The 24,765-nt window shown below is 41.8% G+C and overlaps 1 protein-coding gene across 2 annotated transcripts in view; it reads right to left on the bottom strand.

Moving 5' to 3' along the window:
• CAPRIN2 (caprin family member 2) overlaps nucleotides 1–23,620 on the bottom strand; it is a 35,464-nt gene extending 11,844 nt beyond the window's left edge. For both annotated transcript variants that reach the window (XM_087814738.1, XM_087814739.1), the window contains exons 1-12: nucleotides 23,357–23,620; nucleotides 21,422–21,484; nucleotides 17,108–17,194; nucleotides 14,290–14,528; nucleotides 12,508–12,590; nucleotides 10,327–10,494; nucleotides 9,273–9,316; nucleotides 7,666–8,340; nucleotides 5,212–5,334; nucleotides 4,019–4,100; nucleotides 2,902–2,957; nucleotides 572–676 (exon numbers count right to left, since the gene is read on the bottom strand). In XM_087814738.1, coding sequence (XP_087670864.1) covers nucleotides 572–676; nucleotides 2,902–2,957; nucleotides 4,019–4,100; nucleotides 5,212–5,334; nucleotides 7,666–8,340; nucleotides 9,273–9,316; nucleotides 10,327–10,494; nucleotides 12,508–12,590; nucleotides 14,290–14,528; nucleotides 17,108–17,194; nucleotides 21,422–21,484; nucleotides 23,357–23,605 — 1,974 coding nt within the window. In that variant the 5' untranslated portion in view covers nucleotides 23,606–23,620. The remainder of the gene's footprint in view (nucleotides 1–571; nucleotides 677–2,901; nucleotides 2,958–4,018; nucleotides 4,101–5,211; nucleotides 5,335–7,665; nucleotides 8,341–9,272; nucleotides 9,317–10,326; nucleotides 10,495–12,507; nucleotides 12,591–14,289; nucleotides 14,529–17,107; nucleotides 17,195–21,421; nucleotides 21,485–23,356) is intronic.
• Between the last annotated feature and the right edge of the window lie 1,145 nt (nucleotides 23,621–24,765).

Below are 24,765 nucleotides of genomic sequence, written 5' to 3'. Positions count from 1 at the left end.
TAACCCCCCCAATAAAACCTAAGAATTGTTATATTAATTTTTTTAAATCATCCTTTCTTGCTACATCTCAAGGATTTGCTTAAAGTTATTAGCAAAAACTATCACTTTAGAATTGAAAGCACAAATATAATACTATAAAATGCTTTTGACAGAATTAGCCAAAAAAAGAATGTAAATCATTCCAATTGAGCAAGTGCTAACAGTACCACTATAAAGTTACTGAGGCTTCACAGCTATATGAATAAAAAGATTTTTCTTCTAAGTATTTCTTCAATATAAAATAGTGAGAAATTTGGCCTAATCCTACCCAGAACTTCTCATCTTTTTTGACATTAGCAATTTGGACACATGTATTGCATCTGATAAAGCAAGACTCTATTAAGTCTACTTTACAGCAAAGTCACCATAACATGACCTGTATGAATTCCAGGACCACATCTACAGAAAGCAACACATTGGTACAGTGTAAATATTAAATCATTCAACTGATCATGCCTGTAATTCATAAAATAAGCTGGTTCTGCTACTCTTTAAGACAGAAGAGAGGACAAGACAATTGGTCTCACATTACCTCAGGAGTCTCTGAGGTCATAAACTCTGCTTCAGATCCCGAAGAAGCCTGATCAGCAGTAACCAAGCAAGCATTTGAGCTACAAGTAACTGGAGAAGCAGCAGCCTGGACACAGGAAGACATAAAACATTATAAAAGGCACATTTTGTTCACTTTATATTTCTTGGGCCTTGGGCTTCCTCACGTTACTCTTATTGAGCACTCACTAGTGCCCGACTCTGTGCTAAGCACTTTACACACATTTAATCCAACAGCAAGCCTGTGAGGAAGGCACTTCTATCCCCATTTTATTCACAATCAGGCAGAAGCAAAGAAGGATTAAGTAATTTACCCAAGATCACACTAAATTAAGTGGCAGAGCTGAGATTCAAACCCAAGCAGTCAGCTACCCTGCCTTTCCAGGCCTGGTCACCAAAGGGACACATCTAGTCCCATCTTCACTTATCAAGGTTCTTGGCCCTGGAAACCTGGGGCTAGATTTTCAATCTGGCCTCAACAGCAGTTCACTGGAAGATGAGCTCAGGGAAAATCTAACACTCTAGGTACAGCTCTGCCAGGCAGCACAGCAACTATGCTTTTACCCTGAGCGCTCTCAGGGGCTTAAAGAGGTAGGTAGAAATATAAATAGAAAGGATACGCTCTGTATAAATCACAATGGCATCAAAATTCTAACAAAAAAATTTAAGCTAATAATAAAGTAAAAGTTGGGAAAAAGCAGATAGGAATGAAGGCTGTGAAACTAACCAATAAAAAACTAGGAATTCTAGTGGCTGGGAATTCTATGGTACAACAGGTACTGGATATAATGGAAAGCGGCCCATGAAAATCTAGCAGTCACAAGGCCTGAAGTATCAGTGAATCCACTCCTTTTATGTAAATACTTCGATGTGGTTCTCAGAAGCCCAAGCAATAAAATGGGTGAATTGAAAACTAATTAATGGTAGCCAATATCAAGCTAGTTACATTTCTTCAGTGACCTTCTAGAAGGGGTCCTCATGATATAACACTTCTTGGGAAGGAGATGGGGACCAAAGAAAAAGGCCTTAGGGGAAAAAATATTGATATCCTTTAGGACATTTTATATAACTAAATAAATAGGTATAATTTAGATCTGACCAAAATATTAGAACTATTATGAGACTGGAGAGTTTCTAAAACTAGACCTTTCTTCTAACCCTCTCCTAGACTAGACAGCTGCCCTCAACAAGCGGGACTGGCTGTTGTGGGGACGTAACGCATCTCCAGCCACAGAAAGATCCCCAGATGCTAAGTTAAGGCAACTCAGGCCACTTGACAGTAAAATTTAAAAGACTTGAATTTTAGTTAAAAGGTTCACTTAACAAAAAAAGATGAAGTGGCATTCTTTACATTAGTAGTCATTTAGAAATTATGGTAGTTCTTGATTCCAAATTATTGCTCTTTAAGTACACCAGCTGAAGGTCATTTTAAGTATTGATGAGTAAATATGATGTTACAAACCAGAACTACTAAACCAGACCAGTGGCTTTAAAAAAAAAAATTAGTCAACTGAAAGCCTCATGTAGAACCCTAACAGCTGCAACAGATGACATGGAGCTCTTTAGATGCAGCATTGACTGGGGTGAAACGCCTGGCTCAACAAACACATTTTGAAAATTGAGCCACACCTTATCAAACTAAATATAAACAACTGTAAACAAATGGTATTTCCTCAGAAGTTTCTGGAAGGGAAGGAAGACAACTATTGACCCACCTGGTCAAAATATTTAACCTACTGTCAAAGCAACTACTGTCAAGAAAATGGTCAATACGGCTTTCAGAGGGATCCAGAGGAAATTTTTTAAAAAGATAGCCAGAAAACTAGTGAACCTTGAACTTACCATTGACAGAAATGCAATGTGGCATTTACAGATCTCAGTGATGTGGTCCCTTCATACCTCTAAGCGTGTTCTGTGAAAATCAGTTCCTCAGAATGTTATCTACTTTGTTACATTTTGTTACAGGGAGACTGGCTAACCACCAGTTTTAAAAAATTAGTTACTTTCTTTAGACCCTTTACTATGTTGATACATTAAGTTACTTAGGTAGCTCAGTAGCAAAGTAAGATTCACAGACATAGTACTTCTGAAATCCTCAGGTTTGCTCTTTCCTTACCAAGTCAACTAGCTTTTTCTATTATAATCTATGCCTCGCCCATGGTCATTAGGGAATCTTTTGAGGACTGGTTGCACTTAATCTAAGAACTAGACATGTATATTAGAATCACTACATTGGATTATTCTTGCCAAAGCAAGAGTTTCTTCCCTGAATAGCAAAGAAGAGTAAATGAAAGATTAATTTGGAGAAGTTACCTGTAATGGCTCTTGAAGAAAATCACTGTGACTGGATAGATTCTGTTCTGTAGATGCTGCAGAGAGTGAAATCAACAGTAAACCACTGAGGGAGGAGAAAAGTTTATGCATATCAACTGGGTGGAAACTAAAGTTCATACTCTACAGAAAAGGAAAAAAAAAGCAGTAGCTGAAAAAAGTAGGTCTCAAGTCCATCATGAATTTTCTATTAGAGCCCTACAGAGTCTGAGAGGATTGCAGAAGAACAGGATACTAGCTCCATCTGTGATACACATTTCAAGGTTAAATGAGTAAAGCAGCACAAGGCCTCCAAAAGAACAGAAATATGACTTTTAAAAATAACGGGTAATAGTAATGTAAAAGATAAAATCTGAGCTATGATGGATAGTAATTAATTCATACATGTAAGTTTCAAGTTTCAAAGTAAATCTTAGCTGGGTCATCTGTCTCGAGGTATTTTTCCTCTTTGATCACACTTCTAAATGTACTTTTTAGTTACATAGTTTCTGTTTGGTTTCTTCTTGTTCATGTCCATCACTTCTGTTAATTCCTCTAGTTATTCCTTACTTCACCCAGGAATTTCTGTGTCGTCTAGCTGGTGTATACTTCTTACTACAGCTGGACTATGTCTTTGATTACATCACCCCTCCCAAGATGAACTGGTGTAGAGCAAAAGGCCTGAAGTGTGAAGCGCCAGACCAGATTCAGATCTAGGCTCCGTCATTAATTACTATGCTCCTCAGTAATTATCACTGAGGTAATTTCACTCATAGTCAGGACCTGGGATCCTCAACGCTAGATTTATAAAGTCGAAAGGAGTCAAGCAAGTTCTGGTCAGAATTCATTCCAAGAACATAAAAAACTGCAAAAACAGCTATTGTGCATTTCCATTCACCCATCTGGAGACCTTCTTCAAAATGCAAACAAGTCAGTTAAATACACTGTTATTCTAATGGTAATTTACCTGTATGTAACTGACAACATATGGATGCACTTAGAATAAATTAACACAGAGACACAGTTTAACCCTTAAGATATCTAGAGTAAAATTATTTGTAAAAGAAATACTTGCTAGACCTACAGCTGTTTGTTCAGAGCCTTAAGAATGATTACACACCTACTGGGCTACCTGGAGTAGCTGAAGGCGGCTGTGACGATGGAATTGCACTTGAAGGTTTGTCGAAATCCAGAATAGATTCCTAAAGCCAAGTTTTCAAATAATGAATAGAAACAAAGGTTATTCATTTAAGAGCTATTACTATTAAATTATTCATGATCTTGTCCATAGCTTATTAGCTAGAGGAACCTAGCTAATAACTATCTCAAAAGGTTAATAACCTAAGTCTTTGCAGAAGCAGAAATTAAGAGTTAAATTCTAAGGCCTACCTTGGAAAAGAAAACTCCTTAAACCAAGGCATTAATCCTAGTACAGACTGAACCCTCATGTTTATCAGACCCAAACCATGAGAGGGTCTGATTACATTATCTCAACCTCTAGACTAGCTCATGCTATTAAATACATTCATAATAAGAAGCCCTTCTCTTCTGCCACCTGCCAACCGTGGTTCTCCCAGAAATGTTTCCAACATTTTGAGCACTGAAGCAACACACTTGTGGTGATCATTTTAGTCTTTTAGTTAAATCTTCAGATAATATGAGGGGATAGCAAATCCTTCATTTTACAAATAAAGGAAGCTAAATAACCTGCCATAGATTCTACAGCTGGTAAACTGGTAGAAGTGGGATTTAAACACATATCTAATTCCAAAGCTCAAGATCTTTTTACTACACAAGGGTGTCTTATTTGTCTATTTCATCTCTCAGTAATATCACACTATTCTGAAGTTTTCTAAGAATCTGTATGACACAATTTAACATTTAACTATTGACTTAACACAAATTCACAATCTTACACAACTGGAATATAAACTCCTTAAAGATAATGAATGTCTTATGATTCTCTCTACACAAGGGCACCTACCTATCAGAATACCAAGCATAGAGTAGGTTCTCGCAGTCTCAGTGGAAACTACTGATGATCTATAGCAGTATTAGTATTTGAGCACTTTAAGCTTTTTACGTGTTTAATTCACTTTATTACAACAAACAGGAATAGAAACTATTATCCTTAATTTTAAAAGAAACAGAGGCAGAGAGTTAAGTAACTTGCCTAAACTCTACAAGCTAGGAAGTGGCACAGCCAGGATTCCTACTCATTGGATGAGTGTGCTCTTAACTTCATTATGCCTCGGGTCAGAAGCGAGCAGCCCCGTGAATATCATTTAAGATTCATTCAATAATGACTCATACTTGCATAAAGTGACAGGTTCCTTGAATCTGGGTCATCAGATCCTGCAGTTTTTCTTTCCTCAACACTGGATCCTTTGGAAGGGTAGAGGAAGAACCTACAGGCTGATGCACAGGCTCAGGCACCTACGAGACAAGCCCACAATGTGTGAAGAGTAAAATTCAAATTCAACAGCCTAATTCAGGAATCTTAGCCTATCATGACATCTAAATGAAATCAAAACATACAGCAATGCTCATTTATCAGATTTATCTCAGGTCAAGAATTTCCACATAAATGCATTTTCTAAATAGTTTAATCAACCTTTAAACACTTTTTCCACCTTCGGAATAACTTTAATGGGAATCTCTCTAAAACATCCTATTTTTTAAGAGAAGTCCCAAAATAAAGGACTTCCTTGGCAGGAAGTTCTCTCATCATGGGCTTCGGTTAGTGTACGTCTGCTAGGATAAGATGCCACTGACTGTAAGACACACCAATGATTTATTTTTTCCCTATGGAAAAAATTACTACTACCCCCTTAAATACGCATTCCATTTTTAAGATGTATCTGATTTCAGAAACATTAAGATGTAAAAAATGAAGACATATATATCCCAGAACTGGGGAAATGCAGTATTATATCTTGTTGGAAAGCACGCATACTGTGAAGGGCTCCTGGTGCTCGCAGGGTGGGCAGCCCTCGGGCTGCCCCGCTTTGGGGGCCGCACACCCGGGGTTAGGCCGGATGCTTACGGTCACTGCTTCCAGCTCTCCGCCCGCCTCTCCCTACCGGCATCTCGTCAACGTTTCATTTACTCGGACGTCACACCGCTAAATTTATCAAAGCATCGCATAAAACAAGAGTTAATAGACCCTAAGTGAATAAATGAAAAGCTCTCTTAGGAGAAAAGGATGAGCGTTAGTGCTTAAATTCACGTTATCCCGTCTTTTGTCTCTGAAGCCTGTTTTGCCCTTGACTGCACTTGGTCATGTCCTAGACAGCTGAGGTCGCAAGACAGACAGACGAAGCCCGGACTGTACAGTGTCCTCTCAGTCACCGAAAGGCCTTGCAATTTCAGGATAATGCTGTCGGTGCCATAAAAGCAAATTAAATGAGTTCTGACCTTTCCAATGGAACACCCCTGATTTTAAATTGTTCAGCAAACGGCATGGCATCAATACTGTGGTATCGTAAAGGCTCAGCATTGCTCTACCCGGCGGAATTTTAAGTTGGGCTTTTTTAAACAGCTTTATGGGGGGGGGGGGGGAACAGCTTTACTGAGGTATAAAACTGAGTTTTTAAACGTCAGTTTCTCAAAATGGTTGACATGTTTCAATTACTGTGTGTGACATCTGGTTAATGAAGTAACGCTACCCATTTTCTGCAGGGTCAGGAAGAAGCTAAAATTAGTATTAGCCCTTGAAGAAAATAGGAAGAAAGGAGAACAAAAGGAGACAAGTAATTCTAAAACTCTCCTCTTGGGTAGAACGGAGGTAAAAGTATATTTATAAAATGCAACGCTCTGATTTCCCCAAGCAAAATGCTGTCCACACTGTTAAGAGGACAAGAGAGTTCTCAGAAACTTTTGGCTACTATGGCACAGACGTGCGAGGCACACTGCTAGAGATGAAGAGCACTGCGGGCGGGTAGAAGGCTCACGCGCCTCAGCACACAAGGTGCACCGAGCCTGCATTCAAATAGCGGTACATAAATTACAATTGAATAAAAATAAAACACTAACTAGCACTGTATCCAAGGATTATTCACTGCAAGCCCTCTTCTCTTCCTGAAATAGATGAATTATCGTGAATAGAACGAGGCCTTCTATTTGAACTAAATCTCACCCTCCAAAACCTAATTCCAGAATATTTAATGTCCATGGTTTCCGCCTCAAGAAAATTCTTATGATGAAACGAATGGAAAAGTAACTCAGGTGGGTCCCCAATGACTGGGATATCTGCAACCACCGTGTCCCTTCTTCAAAGAGAACAGGCTAATCTGAGGGACTGCAAATGAGAGAGAGAGAGAAGCGAGAGAACACAGAAAAGTGTAACTTCTGTGGGAAAAGGTGGCCCATGTGCCAGGTGGAAGACACCCGGTGACATACCATCTAACAACAAGGCTCTCACCCGTGACATGCATCTCCAGTTCTCACTTGTTTACACAGTCATCTTGTCTCAACTATCCACTATTTTGATGTCATATCACGTCATTTCATTTTGGGCATTAAAACGGTATTTGTTTCACTGTGGAAATTTCATCTCAGGTTAGGCTCAACGGACTAGGTCTACTTCCAATTTTCAAGGGAAAACCATAAATTACACATGAAATAGTTTAAGTGAAGTACTGTATACATTCATTGAACATGGGTTTGGTTAATTTTTTTTTTTTTAAAGAAAACCAAAAGGTTATCGTGACCACAAGTCCTTATTTATGTCTACACGGCCAGAAGCAGACCGAGAGAGAGACTCACATCTTTGGGGTCCGCGTTAAACTTCCCGGGCAGGAGCCGGTGGCTGGGTGCGAGGCTCCCTGCAGCCGCGCCCCAGGGCTCGGGGGAACTGGGTGACCGTGGTGCTGAAGGGGGCTTCTCACCCTCAGCGTCGTCTCCCCAGGACGCGGGAGTCTCCGGCCGTCCCGAGCCCGGCTCTTCACGCAGGGGAGCGGCCCACGGCTTGCTGAGGTCCTGCTCGCCCTGCAGAGAAGGGGCCCAGGACTTTGCGGTTTGCTTCTTTGGCTCCTGCTCTTTCTGCAGCTGCACTGGCCAAGGCTTTGGTGTCTCCGGCTTCTTCTGTTCCTCGGGAACGTACCCTGCTTTGGATTTAGGCGTCTCTGGCTTCCACTGGCTAGGAGCTAGCTTGGCTTTGGGGACGTCCTGTGGCTTCTCTTCCTGCAGAGCAGCCCTGAGCTTCGCCATCTCTTGTTCCCTGTGTTCTGAGGAAACCGCAGGCTTTGCCAGCTCCTGGAGCTTAACGGAAGACTCCCAGGACTCGAAGGAGTCCTGTTTCCCCTCCTCGCCATCTGGCTCGGTGAGCATCTCCCAGCACTTCGGGAGGTTTGGTTTTCTAGCATAATCTGCTTCCCAAGACTGCATGTCACGCTGTTTGCTTGAATAATCTACTTCTGCTATGTAGCGTCTGTTAAGAAACTAGACCAGAGGAAAAAATGTGCTGAGGCACCAAATATATAGAAGACCTTGAGGGGAATAAGGCAGCTCTCTTAGCACTCCTCTGTCCACTGGTGAACCACGCGCTAACAGGGGACTTCCGTCTTGATTCTACTTGCAAAGACTGTCCTACATTTTTGTCCATTCCTTTCCCCTCAATGAACAGAAATGCAGACTCTGGTATTTGATACGTGGCGACCTGTACTTGACTGGCAGAGTCGAATAATCTCGATAAAAGAGCCTCAATCAGGTAAACGTGGCACCATGACCTGCAGTTCTTAGCAGTCTTAGGCGACTCGGATACAGATCGCTACTTCCAAAGTATCCAAGTTTGCATTTCTCACTACTCACCTGACACCCTGAAACATTAAGGCAGAGGCCAGTCCAACAACACAGTCAGACTGTTTAACGTAAGCCCAGCTTTCCTGGATTCCCAGACTTTCATTTCCATTATATACCAATCAATCAATACTTTGAATTTTGCCTCTCCCATGCTTTTCAGCTTCTATGAATTTCAATGTCACTTCAAAAAGAACAAATACCCTCCTCTGTTACCAACCTGGGTAAATTTTGGAGCAAGCAAGATTCTACCCATTTTTAAATTCTAATACAAGGCCAAATACAACAGTAACAGCTAACATAAGCAGCTATTGTGTGCCAGGCCAAAGTCTAAGTAATTCAGAAGTTAAGCTGAGTCTTTTAACCCTCAGAATGGCACGAGGCGGGCATCCCCATTCCCCCCACCTTGGGCATGAGGATCACAGACACAGGTACCTGCCCGAAGTCACTGAGCTAGTAAGGGGCAGGGCCAGGATTCAGGCGTACGCGGTCCAGCTCCGGGGCAGGAATTCCCGACCACAACCCTACCCGAAGGCTCCAGAACCGAATCAGCAAATTACCTCTCAGGACCTTACCTCTTGCGGGTGTATCTCTGGCTGTGTAAATTCCATAAGAGATTCTGGAAAGATAAAAGAAATATTGAATAAATACTAGGTAAACTGTAAGTTTTCAGACTGATTACAGCTAATTCATTCTAAGCAACATATTTCAGAGGAGTTACAGAAATAGGATAGTAAAATTCAGTATATTCGCTATTGCTTGCTGATCAAAAGCGTGTGGTCTGAGGGTAGCTGAAGCTAACAGCTCTCCTCATATAAGATCCTTTTCCAAGTCAAGTTACAGTTAAAAACTGACTTATAATTAAAACTAAGACTACCTCCTCTGACCCACAAAGCCTCTTTCACGTTGGAATTACATGGGGTAAAAATTAGTCATCTCGGCTTGAAATATAGCCCTTAAAGGCCTCCCACCAGCCGGTTTAAGGTTGGGAGGAGAGCAAGGGAGCAAAGATACAGAAGCTCTGGATTGAGTATTAAGAACCAAGAGGAAGTGGCTTCCGCAACCCTGCCTGGACCACCTCCTTAGAAGTAATATTTCTTAAATAAATCCAGCTTCCACAAACAAAAGCAAAAGTGTCATCTACTCAGTATTTCTTCCCCCCAAAAGTGGAATTTTGAAGAGTATCTCTCCTTTACTGGAAATATTATATTTTGTCAACTTTTTCCTGAATCGGTAATGTTAACCTTAGGTTATTTACACTCTTGTTCTACTGCAGTACTGGATTCTACTATAACTTACATTTTAAATAATTTCAAATGGAATTATCCTACTAAGTAGCTTAACAAAGAGATTCAAAGTCCATAAATGTCTCATCTTAACAGTGGACCGTACTCTCTTGTAACAAAGTGTAACCTAATGTTTCCATTAAGGTTCTCTCTTAATAGAAGGTAAATCGTGGTGATAAAGCCTAGAGATGTTTCCTAAGTCGAGGCTTATCCTATAGCAAGTAAAGATTTCCGTGCACGTAGACACTAACAAATTAAAATAAGGCAATCATTTCACAATAATTTGACTCATTTGAGGTGTTAAAAATGCAACCACTTAAAGAATTTCACAGAGCACACAAACCTGACTCTTTGACAGATTCAGTCTTCAATAATTGTTTTTTCTTCTCTGATTTCATTAGCATTTCTTCCTCCACTGATACTTCTTTTTCCTGAGCTTTTTTTGGAACTGGGATACTTTCAAAATAGCCTGAGTTCAGCAATTTAGACAGTAGATCTTTCATATGTTTGTCTAAGAAAGAGTGATTAAGACTCAGTTATCATGGAAAATTATTTGGAAAAGAAATCCTAATATAATTTTATCCTAATTATAGTGTCATCACAACATTCTACATTTGAGGGGATTCAAAGAACTGGTCAGTACCTGAAAAGTAAAGATGCAGTCCATCTTTATGTCAGGCTGAATCAATATAAATTTTAAAGATCAGAATCCCAAAGTTTAGCAAGTCACGTAAGTTTCTCTGGGTCTCCATTTCCACTATTTGAAAAATGACTAAAAATCAGAAATCCTTATCAAAGACTCAAGTATGTTGCAGAGGCACACATTTATTTCCTGAGCTTAAGGAAAAGGCATTTCTCCCATCTGCTCCCAAGACATCACAACCAGCAATCTGTCGTCCTCAAGTAACTAAGGCTTTAGAGAAGTAAAAGCTCCTCAAACATAGAGCCATTAGAAAACCCGATCTGGGACCATCTCTAAGGGATTTTTAAACTACAAAACTCCATTATTAAGACTTTACTCTTGAGTTATGCTTTATGTCACTCCTAGCACATCTCCCTTTGATGATCAAGAAAAACAATCTTAAAATGATGTTAAAGTCACTACACCATAAATAGGTCTTAGTCTGTTTCATTTTTAATATCCACTAAAAACATGATTCCCAAACTAAGCAGAGTTCCCATATTTGATTTGTGTCTATTAATCCTTTCACAGGTGTACTATGGCATAGGTTTTTGTCTTTTTTTTTTTTAAGAAAATCAACTTTGAGATGTAATTTACAAACAAAATTCACCCATTTTAAGTGCACAGTCTAGTCATGTTACTTCCACCAGAATGATGACATAGAACATTTTCATCAACTCAAAACGTTCTTTCATGTCCCTTTTGTAATCAATCCCCTCCCCAAACTCCTTGGCAACTGCTGACCTGCTATCATTCTAGTTATGTCTTTTCTAGAATTTCATATAAATGGAATCATACAACATGTATACTTATTTTTTGTCTGGCTTCTTTCACTCAGCACCATTATTTTGAAATTCACCCATGTTGTTGCAGGTATGAAAACTTCATTCCTTTTTTAATTGCTGAGTAGATTCCACTGCAAGGATAGACCACCTTTTGTTTATCAATTTTCAGGTGATGTACATCTGGGCTGTGTGCAGTTTGGAGCTATTATGAATAGAGCTGGTATGAACATTCATGTATAAATACTTATAAGAACATATGCTTTCAGTTCTCTCAGGTACTAGAAGTATAATTGTTTGGTTATATAGTAAGTGTTCACTTAATTTTATTTTTTTTAAAAACACACAAACTATTTTCCAAAGTAGTTGTAACATTGTGCATTCTAACCAAGAAATAAATTTCTGTGATTGAAACTTGAAAGGACTTAGAAATTTCGTCACAGTTATAGAGAGTATTTATTAATCACTATTAACAAAAATGTTTACTAGCTTCTAATGAGTTTGCATTATCTTAGGCTAGTACACAAAACTATGGACTTCATGTCTGGCCATTTCTACTTGAGCACTGGGCCAAGGTCTATGTAGGAAGCCAAAAGAAACTCTTTCTCTCCAGCTCATTTCCGGATCAATAGACGACAATGCTTCAGTAGACAATGTAGCCAAACCATTCATATTTTCTTAGGCAGACCCGGTAGACAGGCCTTGATATAAACAATGTGTAGATTTAAGATTCTGAAATAGAACAGGGACTATGCAGAATGGAGAACTGAACCCCAAAATGGTCAAGCCAACGTCAAAGCTAGCACCAGACCTTAGCTCTTGTTCCCAAATCCCAGTGACTTCCCGCTTCAAAGCTGCCCGTGGTTGCAGTGTGATGAGTGCAGTTACACCACGGCTGCTTTTAAGAGCACTAGCAGGGAGATCACCCTCCCGATGGACGCAGTGTGTCAGACATGTCGGTTCTGATGGACTGGCAGAGCTTCGGCCCCCAATATCATTCTAAACTTCTAGACAGAAAGTTCAGTATTTACTGCGTAGGTCCAGAGTAGAGAACACTCACATGTCGTTCCTACCACTGCTTTCTCACTACCTTCCAAAAGGTCCCAAAAGTACAAGCAGGACTGCTCCATCTGGTCTTCAACACTGACAAGGAAAGCAGCAGCAGACACAGCGGCTTTAGAGGTACATACATGTATACGTGGAGCAGCAAATCTACACGACCAGCCCACAAACAGTCAAGGCATTCAACATGAGCTTTATCCTTTTACTCTTTGAAAATGGGAGATTGAAACTTTATAGAAGACGATTAACTGCCCATTTATGAATTTCAACTCTAAGCACTTTTCCTCAAAACCACCAAAATTAAGATTTTGTTTTACCAAATACAGTTAATAAGGAACAGACCAAAAAGAGCGGAAAGCTGTCCATGCCGTAGCCCTTGTTACCGAGCATCCTAAGTGAAAGGACGGTGGCGTGGAAATGTGAGGGGCTGCGTGTAATTTTAAGATCACAGCTTGCTTTTCAGATATGGTCACTTACATTCCACGTCTGCAAGCAAGCTGCGTCCCCTGCATGCACCAAAGTGCGGCAGGAGGAGGCAGGCGCCACGTGGGTGACGGCAGAGGAGCATGAATAAAAAATATAGATGTGGCCCTGGCTGGTTTGGCTCAGTGGTTAGAGCGTCGGCCCGCGGACTGAAGGGTCCCGGGTTCGATTCTGGCCAAGGGCACATACCTGGGTTGCAGGCTCGATCCTGGGCCTCGGTCAGGGCACATGCGGGAGGCAACCAATCGATGTGCCTCTCTCACATTGATGTTTCTCTCTCTCTCCACCCCTCCCCCTTCTACTCTCTGAAAAGCAATGGAAAAAATATCCTAGGGTGAAGATAAAAAATATATATATATATATGGCTGTCCATAGGTGTTTTATTAGGTTTCTCCCTTGTACAAGGCTGATTTCCAATAACAATTGTAATCTAACTCTGCTTTAGCAAGGCTAACAGACTATTGGAATAACCTGTATCTAACAAAGCAAAATCATAGAGAGCTGTTCACTAGCTAATTTATTCCATCAAAGCAAGAATAGAAAATGTATAACTGTAGGGGGGTAACTGAGCAGCCTCGAGTTGCTGGGTTGTTGGGGGTTTTTTTGGCAAGAGAACATTTATTTGGTAAATCACAGAGGTGGAAGAAGTAATTCCTAGGAGGAAACAAGTTATAGAGGCACAGGAAGGGCCTTGGAGCTTGGAAGTGAGGAAGCTGATGGTAGGGCACCTGGGGGGGGAGGGGAAGAGAAGGGAAGGGAAGAGGGGGGAGGGGGAGGGCAGGCTCCCAGGAGGAAGAGCCATAATTTGCTGGTTTTGTATTTTAAATTATCAGCTTTGTTTCTCAGTATTTATTCATACACAAGAACATCAAATAATTCTCCCTTTAAAATTTCAATATACTGGCCAAGTTAAATTTTACTTTCCTCCACTTAAGTACAGCAGTAAAAAAAGGCCAAGACTCTGAGGTAATACCACAGCCTAAGATAATCACAAAAACAAATTTTAAGAATATATATAATTAGTATTATGGTTAATCCTGGCATAAGATTAAAACATGATGATCAGACATTATTTTTTTAATCAGTGTTACAATAAGGAAGTATGATACCAAGGTCATCCAAAGTCACTTTGCTCCTAGATACTCTGTCAACCCTGTCAGAGTCCAGGCAGGCCCACATTTCCCAAGTTGAATCCAATTAGTGTTTTCTTAATTATTATCTATACACATTTACATTTACATAAGCTAGACTAAAGTGTTGTGTGTTCTATTTCAGAACAATATTTTCATCAGCTTACCTCAGACTTTCATTTCTTTCTGGGCAGGTCAGTTTGGAAAATTTAATGAGGTAGTCGAGTTCTTTTAAAGGCAAATACACTGCACCATTCAAGCCCTCCTTCAGGTCCCTCTGCACATGCTCCTGTGTCAAGTTCTGTAATACGTACTGAACTTGGAGGATGGTGCAAAGCTTTTTCTTCTCCGCCTCAAGTTTCAGCATGTGCTCCCTTCTCTGGGCCTTCTTCTGAGCTTTAAGTAGCTGTTAAAACAAATGCTCATTAAAGCTGACAACTCTCCACCACTGCGTAGGAGCAACTGTCACCTAAGTAAGTCTAATCCCAAAGAGCTGAGAAGATAAATCTCATATACAGGGTGGGAAAAAGTAGGTTTGCAGCTGTGAGCACCCAGAACACACAGTTTATCCTTGTGTTATTATTTAGTAATTATTGTATCATTACAATGTAATATTTGTATTACAACTGTAAACCTAAGCCTGCCCACTTCTGTGTGTAACACTGACTGTAAAACTGATACATTCATTTCACCCTGCTTCCTTCTTCAACTAAAGAAATCACTAAGTAATAAGCTGGTTTGTCTCAGGTGGCCAGAGCCCAGAGAGTCCAAATACCTGACTCCCAACTCCAGGCCGTATCTAGTACCTCTAATATCGCCACGGTGAGAAGCAAAGCACCTACCATTGATGTCCATGTTAATCCCAAGGTTTTACTTTTCCATATTTATGTATTTCAAGCCTTTTTAGAGCAAATATTTTAAGAAAAATGCTTCACTCTGTTTTGGGGGTTTTTTAATCTTGTATCCCAGAAGAGGGAATATTTAAACTATAATGGTCAGTTTTCAACCAACCAAAGACGACTGGCTAAAGCACAAGGAACTAAAAACCAAAGAGAAATGTCTTACAAATGTAACGCCAAAAAACAGCCACAGCAAACAGGTTTGTTTTAAAAGTAAAGTTAAGAGATATTTTCATAATTGTGTGTCAATCCGAGTGGAGCTGTATCTTCCAATATTTAGCGGGCAAAACACATATGGAAAATTAGTGTCTACTCTAAAGCTCAGAACTGTAACACCTTAAAGTCTGACACGACCCGTGGGTCCCAAAAGTGGCTTCCCATTCTTTCAAAAAGCCAATAAAAAGTACTATCTATTTCCACTAAGAAACCTGAAAGTTCTTTTCTTCCCATAGTTGTTTTCCTGATGATAATGTTTCCTTCATATTGAATATTTCCCAAGGTATAAAGACTAGGAGACCAAAACAAAAAAAATCAACGATTTTTCCTGTGGGTGGGTTACACTGCTTTGATACAACGTCAGTATTTAAAACTCTACAAGAGAGTTACGTATGTTCATGAACCCTAACGAAGACTGAGGGGGAACCTCAGGAAAAAGATTCCTTGTGGAATTATTAATTCCTTTCTAGAGGGTATGAAAGCAACTTAATAAATTTGACTCGTGCTACTATCAGGGACAAGAGATAAAACTTTGAGAATGAGGAACAGGCTGGTTGGGGGTAATGTGGGGAAGGTATTTTCTTCAGGATGGCAAAGCCTCAGAAAACCTTTTCCAAGACTTCAATACGGACTTACAGCAATGACACTGAACCAAAACTGCTACAGGATTCTCAGTTCCTGCTTGAGAGGAGGAAAACGTATAGAGATGGCAAGTCCAGCTACCCAAGGAGTGGGACCCTCTCGACACAGTCTCCTGATGGCAAAGGGAAAGGCGCCGATGCTGCGGGCACCTTCAGGACTGGGTCACGATCACCTCGGCTCTCTCGTTAGGTGGGATTAGGTGTTCTTATGGGCTCCTGCCACCCTGGACTTCCCCATCAGAGTATCTATTACATTAAATGGTTATCTTTTTATTTCTCTGCACCCCTCCCCTTGGGCTTCAACTCCATGATGTTCACCAACATTATCACTGGTGCCCAGCACATGCCGGGACTTCATACATTTGCTGAATCAATCGAGTACCATGTAAAAAGGCATGCTGCTTTTCAGAGAGAATATAAGAGAGAGAGAGAGAGAAACACTGATGTGGAAAGACACATAGATTGGCTGCCTCCCACGCACGCCCCGACCCGTGCAGGGATGGAGCCTGCAACCAAGGTACGGGCCCTTGGCCGGAATCGAACCTGGGGCCCTTCAGTCCTCGGGCCGACGCTCTAACCACGGAGCCAAACTGGCCAGGGCGGGACTGTCTTATGAGGCATCCTGCCCAACCCAGAAATTTACAAAAAAATTTTAATAGTTAGAAAATGATCTTTCTAACTAAGTTTCTAAAACAGTGAAGAATCCTTCATCAATGAATGCTTAAGACATGACATTAATTACCGATTCAATTTGTCAGAGATAAAAGTCTGAATTGCCAACACAGAGAACCTAACAAGTGAGACCAGACTAACTCTAACATGAATCATAAGTTTTCCTGGTAATAACTGCCACAGTCTCAAGAAGAGTCTATGTTTCCTAATACACTAAATAATGCTAAACTTAGAAGCCTATATAGTATATAAATATACAGGCCTATATCCTAAAATATCTTTAATAAATGTATCCATAAAAACAGCTTTTATTCCTTTCTCAGTGTGAGGTAACTAATACTTTATTCACAATGCCTCATATTCAGATGTCATTTATGTTTTCTCGATGCTCGGGAAATCTGAAAACACTAGTTCTGGAGTAGCTCTCCTCAACCCCCAGCCACAGGAAAATGTCAACAGGGATTGGATGGTAACCAGATACCATCATTAGATACTGACATTTTCTTCAAGGTCAGTGGTGGAACCGGATTTAGGAAAAGCATGGAAAACATACTCACATCTTGGCTCAGTCCTGAAAAGGTTTTCTGAAGCTCCTTGGCGAATTCTAAGTTATGTAACACTTCTTCATACTTCTCCACTGCTTCCTGCCAAACACGAGAAGAGCACACCAATTCTGTGAATGTCTAAGCATAAATGTCAAAATAAGCGTTCCCTAAAAACATGAGAGATTTAAGACATTATGAACTAGCCATTTACAACATTTAATCAAAAAAGTAGAAAGAGTATTTAGATGTTATATAAACTTAAATTTAAAAATTCAAATTTTATGTTATCATCATAACAATAATGATAATAACAGGGCTGAGTCCCCATCTATAAAGCTAAGGTCAGAGAAACCTATGGGTTTTAAGAGCACTGAGCCAATAGGACTTCTGTCAATATTCATTTACTACTCAAATATATTACACAAGTAACAAAATGCGGGTAACACAGTTAATAAGCAGCTTCAAGAAATTTATACTATGGTAGAAGAGATTTGCAAACAATTACCTATAACAAACAAAATTAAGCAAGATTGTAAAAGAAATATTGTAAATTTAAAGGGACTTTTTTTGTTGTTTTTTTAAGATTTCACAGATGTCCCGGCCGGGCGTGGCTCAGCGGTTGAGCATCGACCTAGGATCCAGGGGATCGAGGTTCGATTCCCGGTCAGGGCACATGCCTGGGTTGCGGGCTCGATTCCCAGTTGGAAGCGTGCAAGAGGCAGCCGATCAATGACTCTCATCATTGATGTTTCTCTCTCTCTCTTTCCCTCTCCCTTCCTCTCTCTGAAATCAATAGAGATATATTAAAAAAAAAAAAAAAAAGACATGTATGCAAACTTATATAGCAGCATTATTCATCATAGCCCAAAATAAAAAAATCCAAATATCTAGCAACTGGTAAATGGATAAACCACACAAAGAAATAATCCTCAGCAATCAAGAGAAATGAATTACTGATACATACTCTAACATGGATGAACCTCGAAAACATAATGCCAAGTCAAGAAAGCCAGATGGGAAAGAAATACCCAGAAAAGATAAAATTTATAGAGATAGAAAGCAAATAAGGGCGCAAAAGGGATGGTGGGGTTATAAAAATGTTCTAAAACTGGATTATCCTGACAGTTGCATAACTCTACAAATTTACAACAACCCATTGAATTCTATAGTCACAATGGGTTAATTTTCTAAAAGTCTGAAAATACTAAGTCTTTACAAAGATATAGAGCAACAGGAACTCCTAAGTACTAACAGTATTAGACTAAACTGGTACAATAATTTTGGAAGACAGTTTGACATTTTTAACTATGAGGTTCACTATAAGGATGTGCCCTGAAAAAATCCTGCACCTGTGTCTCAATAACACATGTAAGATTGACCAGCCCTGGCCGGTCTGGGTCAGTGGTTAGAGTGTCAGCCCACAGACTGAAGGGTCCCGGGTTCGATTCTGGCCAAGGGCATGTTCCTCTGCTGCAGGCTCGATCCCCAGCCCCGATCGGGGCTCCCTGGGAGGCAGCCAATCCATCCGTCTTTCTCACATCAGTGTTTCTCTCCCACCCCACCCATCGCTCTCACATGCTCTCTTTCCCATTCTCTCTGAAAAACAATGGAAAAAAATACCTTTGGGTGAGGATTTAAATAAATAAATGAATAAATAATAAAAATATTGATCGAAGTAGAATACCAAAACATAATAGCAAGCAACTCAAACATTCATATAGTCACAGACTACTACTGAGTAAAGCAAATGATATATAGTTACTTGCATCAATATAAAAACCTTAAACACAAGTGAAAAGACAAACTGCAAAATATATAATGATAGCATTTATTATAAGGTACCAAAAAAAAGGAATTTGAACAGATTTAAGGGCAACACACATGTGCTTCTAAAATAAAAGCAGAGGAGGAGGGGAGAAAAAGTTCAGGGTCAGGTTACAGGAGAAAGTCCTGGGCAGAAACTTCAACGGTGTTGGTTATGTACTATTTGAGTTGAGTGGCAGGTTTGGGGTTTTTTTTAAAATATGTTTTTATTGATTTCAGAGAGAGGAAGGGAGAGGGAGAGAGAGAGAGAAACATCAGTGATGAGTCACTGATCGGCTGCCTCCTGCACGCCCCCTACTGGGGATCGAGCCTGAAACTGGAGCTTGTGCCCTGACCAGTATTTGAACCCTGACCTCCTGGTTCATGGGTCGACACTCAACCACTGAGCCACACAAGCCGGGCGAGTGGTAGATTCTGATGCTTGCCTCACTATGCATTATAATTCACATGCAACATTTTGTTTGGAACATATATTTCATAATAAAAAGAGGGGTCTTCCAACTACAGAACCAAGAATGCACAGGTAACACCATAGTAGGGTAAATCCTTAAGATTATCAACAGGTTCTTGGAAACTGACTTTAAGTGAAATGACAAATAATGAAACCAAGTTTAGCAAAGGCCAATTGCTATAAACAAGTGTTAAGTTCTTACAGCTTATTTCTGATCACAAAAACATCAAACTTCTAAATAAAAACCCCAAACACTTCTAATATGAAACACTGAAATAAATGGGGGAGGGGAGGGGAGGGGAGGGGAGGGGAGGGGAGGGGAGGGGAGGGGAGGGGAGGGGAGGGGAGGGGAGGGGAGGGGAGGGGAGGGGATTTTCATCACGCTTCTTCCAGTTTAGGGTCACGGGTGCTGGAGGCTGCCCTGGCAGCTTAGGGCGCCATGCAGGAACCAACCCTGGAACAGGATGCCTCTCCATCACAGAGCTCACCCACACCCACACCCACACCCACACCCACTCTGACTGGGACAATGGAGACACAACAGTTCACCTAAAGTGCACATCTTTGGGATGTGGGGGAAATTGGTGAAGAAAACCCACAGAGACATGGGAGGACATGCAAACTCCACAGACGGTGGCCTGGGCCAAGAATCAATGTTTTTTCTCATCAATGTTGTAACAAAACAACACTGAAGACCTGCTGTACACAGTCCTCAGAGGGATGTAAAACTTCTCTGTAGACTAAACTTCTCTATGGTCCAAACCTGTATTCTAAATACTTATCAGACATCGCCCTTTCATGTTTCACAGGCAAGTTAAAAACCAATGGTCGAAAAAAAAACCCATAAAAACCCAATGGTCCACAATTGAGCTCTGTATCCCACCCTTCCAAAACCTTCTTCTTTCCCAGTGTTTCCAAGCCCAATAAATGGTTTTGCCATCTACCCAACTGTTCAAGGCAGAAACTTGGAAACCACGCTTGGCTCTTCCCTCTACTCACACATCCAGTTACCAAGCTATGTTGATTTCACCTCTCAAATCCCACTGCTTTACTCAAACCCCTCTGCCACGACCGAGGCCAGCTCCCATAGTCTCTTACCTATACTACAGCCAGCCCGTATCTAGTCTCCTTACATCCATATTTACCATCTCCAAAACATCTTCACGCAGAAAGTGATTTCTTTAAAACTACAAATCTTTAGCTATTCTCTGCTTAAAACATATCTACATCACTTCCAATGCCTTTAGGGAAAGCAGTCTTTAAGTGGCATAGAAGGATCTGCATAGTGTTCTTCCCCATCCAGGTTCATTACTCCATCCAAACTGGCCTTCTTTCCAGTCTCTTAGAAAGGCTCTTTGTAAAAATATTATTTTCCTCCTCAGGGCCTTTACACATTAGCATCTGCCTAGCCTGCTCTTCCTCTTTCCCCACTTTAACTGGCTAAGTCCTACTCAATTTTTAGGTCTTAACTAAAGCACTTCTTTTTCTAAGAAGCTGTCCTCAACTCTCCAGACTAGGTTAGATTCCTCATCACACTTTATCATCATTCTGTACTTCATGTGAGTACATCACTCTCAGAGCTCACACAATTCAAATCTGTGCCTCAGCAAAATTATAATTTACTACATCACAAAATGCAAAGCCAGTGAAAGAGAGTCAGTGTGGCCAGGGAGAAACCCTTGAATACCAGCATCTGTAATCCACAACCAAAAATCTTCATTGAAAAAGATCATTTGTCCTTTCCCAGCTAGGAGATGCCATCAAGTCAAAATGGCAAACATGGATGAAACATTTATTTTTTATTTCCATACTGCAAAAACTCTCCGCCACCAAATTAGATAAAATTTGCAATGACCAGGTATACCATGGACAAGTTAAACAATATTTTTTAAAGTTACAGTCTAATATTTATAGTAAGGTTCAAAAACAAAAAGCCAGCTATCACTCTTCTTTTTTGGCCTATCAAATTTTTGGTCTCATCAAGCCTATCTACAGTTTTATCAAGAAAAGGAAACCAGCAAGTCTGACCAAAGAATCATAAAGTCACTTACTAATTGGTCTTGATTAAGTTGCTCTCCATTTTTCAGGCGATCCTTGTAATCTTCCAATTTGAGCTACAAAAGAGAAACTTGTATCTATTATAGTCTAATATAAAACTCTCAAGCAAATAAAATAAATACTAGACTTTGTTTCTTATGAAAACAAAGTTCCTGAAGTAAGCTATCAATCTGCAACAGTATCATTTTACTACAAAGGGGGCAGCAACTGAGTTCCAGTGGCGGGGGGGGGGGGGGGGGGGGGGGGGATCACACAATGAACATTAGTCTGGAATTACAAAGCTTAGTAAAACCTTTTAATAGCCTCTGTATATATTTAGGCTACAGGCTTAACTAGTCAATTATATGCCCTTAACTGAGTGCTGCTCAATCAGGGCAATCTTGTCCCCCAGGAGTATCACAACTTGGGGGATGGCAGAAAGGTGCAGCGTGCCACTGGAATCTTGTGGGTAGAGACCAGCGATGTTGCTGACCATCCTGCAATGCACAGGATGGCCCCACACAACAAAGAATTATTCAGCCACAAAAGTCAATAGTACTGAGGCTGAGAAACCCTGCTTGAAGCTCATGCTTAAACCACTAGTCACCTGTTGAATTATGTGGCATTTGTCAGATAGGAGGCTTCCTAATGGAAGTACAGAAATGTAAAAGACTTCTTTTCTAGCATTATAGTAGCCTCAAACTGAAGCTATTTTTTAAATTAAATTTTATACTTCAGTAAACAAGTGCCAAATAAATCGCATTTATTGTGCCCATAAAAATTACAGGACCCACAATGTATTCTGAAAGCAATGTTCAGGCTCCTCCCGTTTGGCTTTTTAGCTTTAAAATGCTTTCCCAGAAGCCTGAAACAAAAGCTTTGGAACTGTCAGGTATCCCAAGAGGTAATATAATTAAGCCAGAGTTTAAGTAGACCGACATACATCGTTCCTCCACCTGGGAGAAGACAGTAATGAGTCTCCATCAACAGATCCTGTTTTGAATAGATCCTGCTCTGACTAGTTTCCCACAGTGTCGGGGAATTTGTGCTGACCCAGGCACACTCACCTTATCACACCGTGTATGCGTTCAAAGGACAACCGATGAGAGCGAGGGCTACAGAGAAGCTACTAGTAACTGGCCCTTCTTCATGACCTCCCTGGGTATATTTTTTAAAATAAAAACATTTTTAAAAGGAAAAGAAACAGAGTCAATCAGACTCCTTAAAAAATCTTTTCACACTCCTCCATTACAAGCAAGGTCTTGGCATAAAAATATTTAAGAGTTCCTAGGTCGGAGAGTTAATGACTCGCCTTATTCTCACAAGCAAAGAGAATCATGACACCACACACCAACGCGCAGCACTGTTCCTCAGGCCACATGACTCAGGAAATGAGGGATGAAGTGGATCTGCACATCAGCATCTCCTGAATCCCTGTACAAGGCTCTCTACAGTGCTTTTCACCTACCAATCTCAAACGAGCACCTAGCAACACAAAAATCAGTGCTAAAGCATTTCCTGGCCCTACCATCATTAACGCTTCCAATGACTGCAGCATCTATGCTGCAATATCAACTACTGCAGAAAGTCACAAGGGAAACGAGCTAAAAAAAAATAAAATCAGGCACTCTATGAAAGGAAACATTAATACTACACTGAAGGGATTAATCTGACTTAAAGTAGCTAGCTCTTCCAGGATTTAGCACGCATAATTTTACCATGAAGAATATCTTTATTCAGTTACGCTGACCAATCAAACAGAAAATGTTTACTATGCCCCATATTTAGCCTGCTTGTATGTTTTCGTTTTCAGCCAGCTAAATCCCAAGGCTAGTCAAAACTTTAAGAAGTAATCCATGAGCCCTGATGGAAAGCCAAAATGTCAGTTCCCTAACCCTTATTTAAAATGGGGCAAATACCTGGGCTGGGAGAAGAAGAAGAATAGTTACCTTCTTTTTCTCGATGTTTCTAATTTTGTGTTTAAGGCATATGAGTCCATTCTCAATGTAGGTCTCATAGGCCTGAGAGGGAGCGGCAGCGGATCGGAGAGGGGACTGCAGGGGGCTCGGGGCCCGCTGGCTTCCCCCATGGCTGTGGTTCACCTGGGGCCTGGCTGCCTTCATAGCGCCCCCTCTTCCTGCCTCTGAATGGCCTGAGGGCGCCTGGTGGCCACAGGGCGATGAAGAGAGCTGCACCATTGAAACAGTGGATCCTGAAGGAGGGAAGGGAAACAAAATATCGAAGTCAATTAGGACTCGACGGGCGCACCCCGGCTTTCACTTCCCTAAACAACCTAGACCCGCTCCCTGGAAATCCTCTCCCACAGAACTGAGCCCAACCCCGGCGGCGCTTCAGAGACCGGCGCCCACCTCACTGCGCCTCCGGCAATCAGCGCCAAGGGCCAGCACCTTGCGGGAGGCAAAGTCCCCAGCAAGGCAATGTTTCCAGAAGCTCCGTTTTCCACAGACGGGGGAAGAACTGCTAATGAAGCAGCGGCTCCAGCGCTCCCCGGGCAGCGGCCTGCGCTCGGGATGACTTCCACGGTCAGCACAAAAAATACGCTTTCACCCCTGGGACCATTCAACCCTCTTCTTTATCCCTCACCACCAGCCTCAACCCCAATCGTGAACTCTTTTTTTTTTTTTTTTTAAATCCCGAACACAATTATTTTAGAGCTCTCCATCGCTGACTGAGAAGTCGCTCCTTGAACAAGAATGCCAACTTCCCTCCGCTCGCTCCGGAGCCTGCGGGCAAGTCCGTCACCACTGCACTTTGCAGGGAGATTCCCTCGAGCTGCCAGCGCCCGAAGCTGGTTTTCCGGTTTGTTAAACCCATAACCAGTCACCCCCCAACCGGTGTACGGGGTCCTCTCGGCGAGCCCGGCCCTCCATCCCCGCGCGTCGGAGGGGTCCGTCCCACCCCCCTTAGGGGCAGCCCCGAAGTCAGGGCATAACGGGCCCCACGCACCTCGGCGCTGATCCCAAATCCCCGCAGGGGCCCGCGCCAGACGCGCCTCCACCAGCCAGCACTCAGCGCCCCCGGGCACCGACCCCCGCCCTTCCCCCGCCTCCCGACGCCGAGGCACCGGCCGGGGCCACGTCTGCAGGCGCCTCCACGGAGCTGGCGGGCGGACCCGGAGAGAAACGCACCGGCCACCTGCCAGGAGGGCCCTGCCCGGGGAGGCCGAGCCCCCCGTCCACCTCGCCGCGGCCCGGGCCGCCCGCCCCGCCAGGCCCGCCGCCTGCTCAGCTGCCGCAGCCCCGCTTCACCTCCGCAGGCCGCCGCGGCCGCCGCAGCCCGGGCTCGCCCTCCAAGGCGGGCGGGAGCCAGGAGAGCTCCGTGGGTGCGCCGGCGCCAC

The sequence above is a fragment of the Miniopterus natalensis genome, chromosome 2 (genome assembly GCF_054644295.1).
Source record: "Miniopterus natalensis isolate mMinNat1 chromosome 2, mMinNat1.hap1, whole genome shotgun sequence".
In the NCBI taxonomy this organism is placed as follows: Eukaryota; Metazoa; Chordata; class Mammalia; order Chiroptera; family Miniopteridae; genus Miniopterus; species Miniopterus natalensis.
This window is presented reverse-complemented; position numbering and strand designations above follow the sequence as displayed.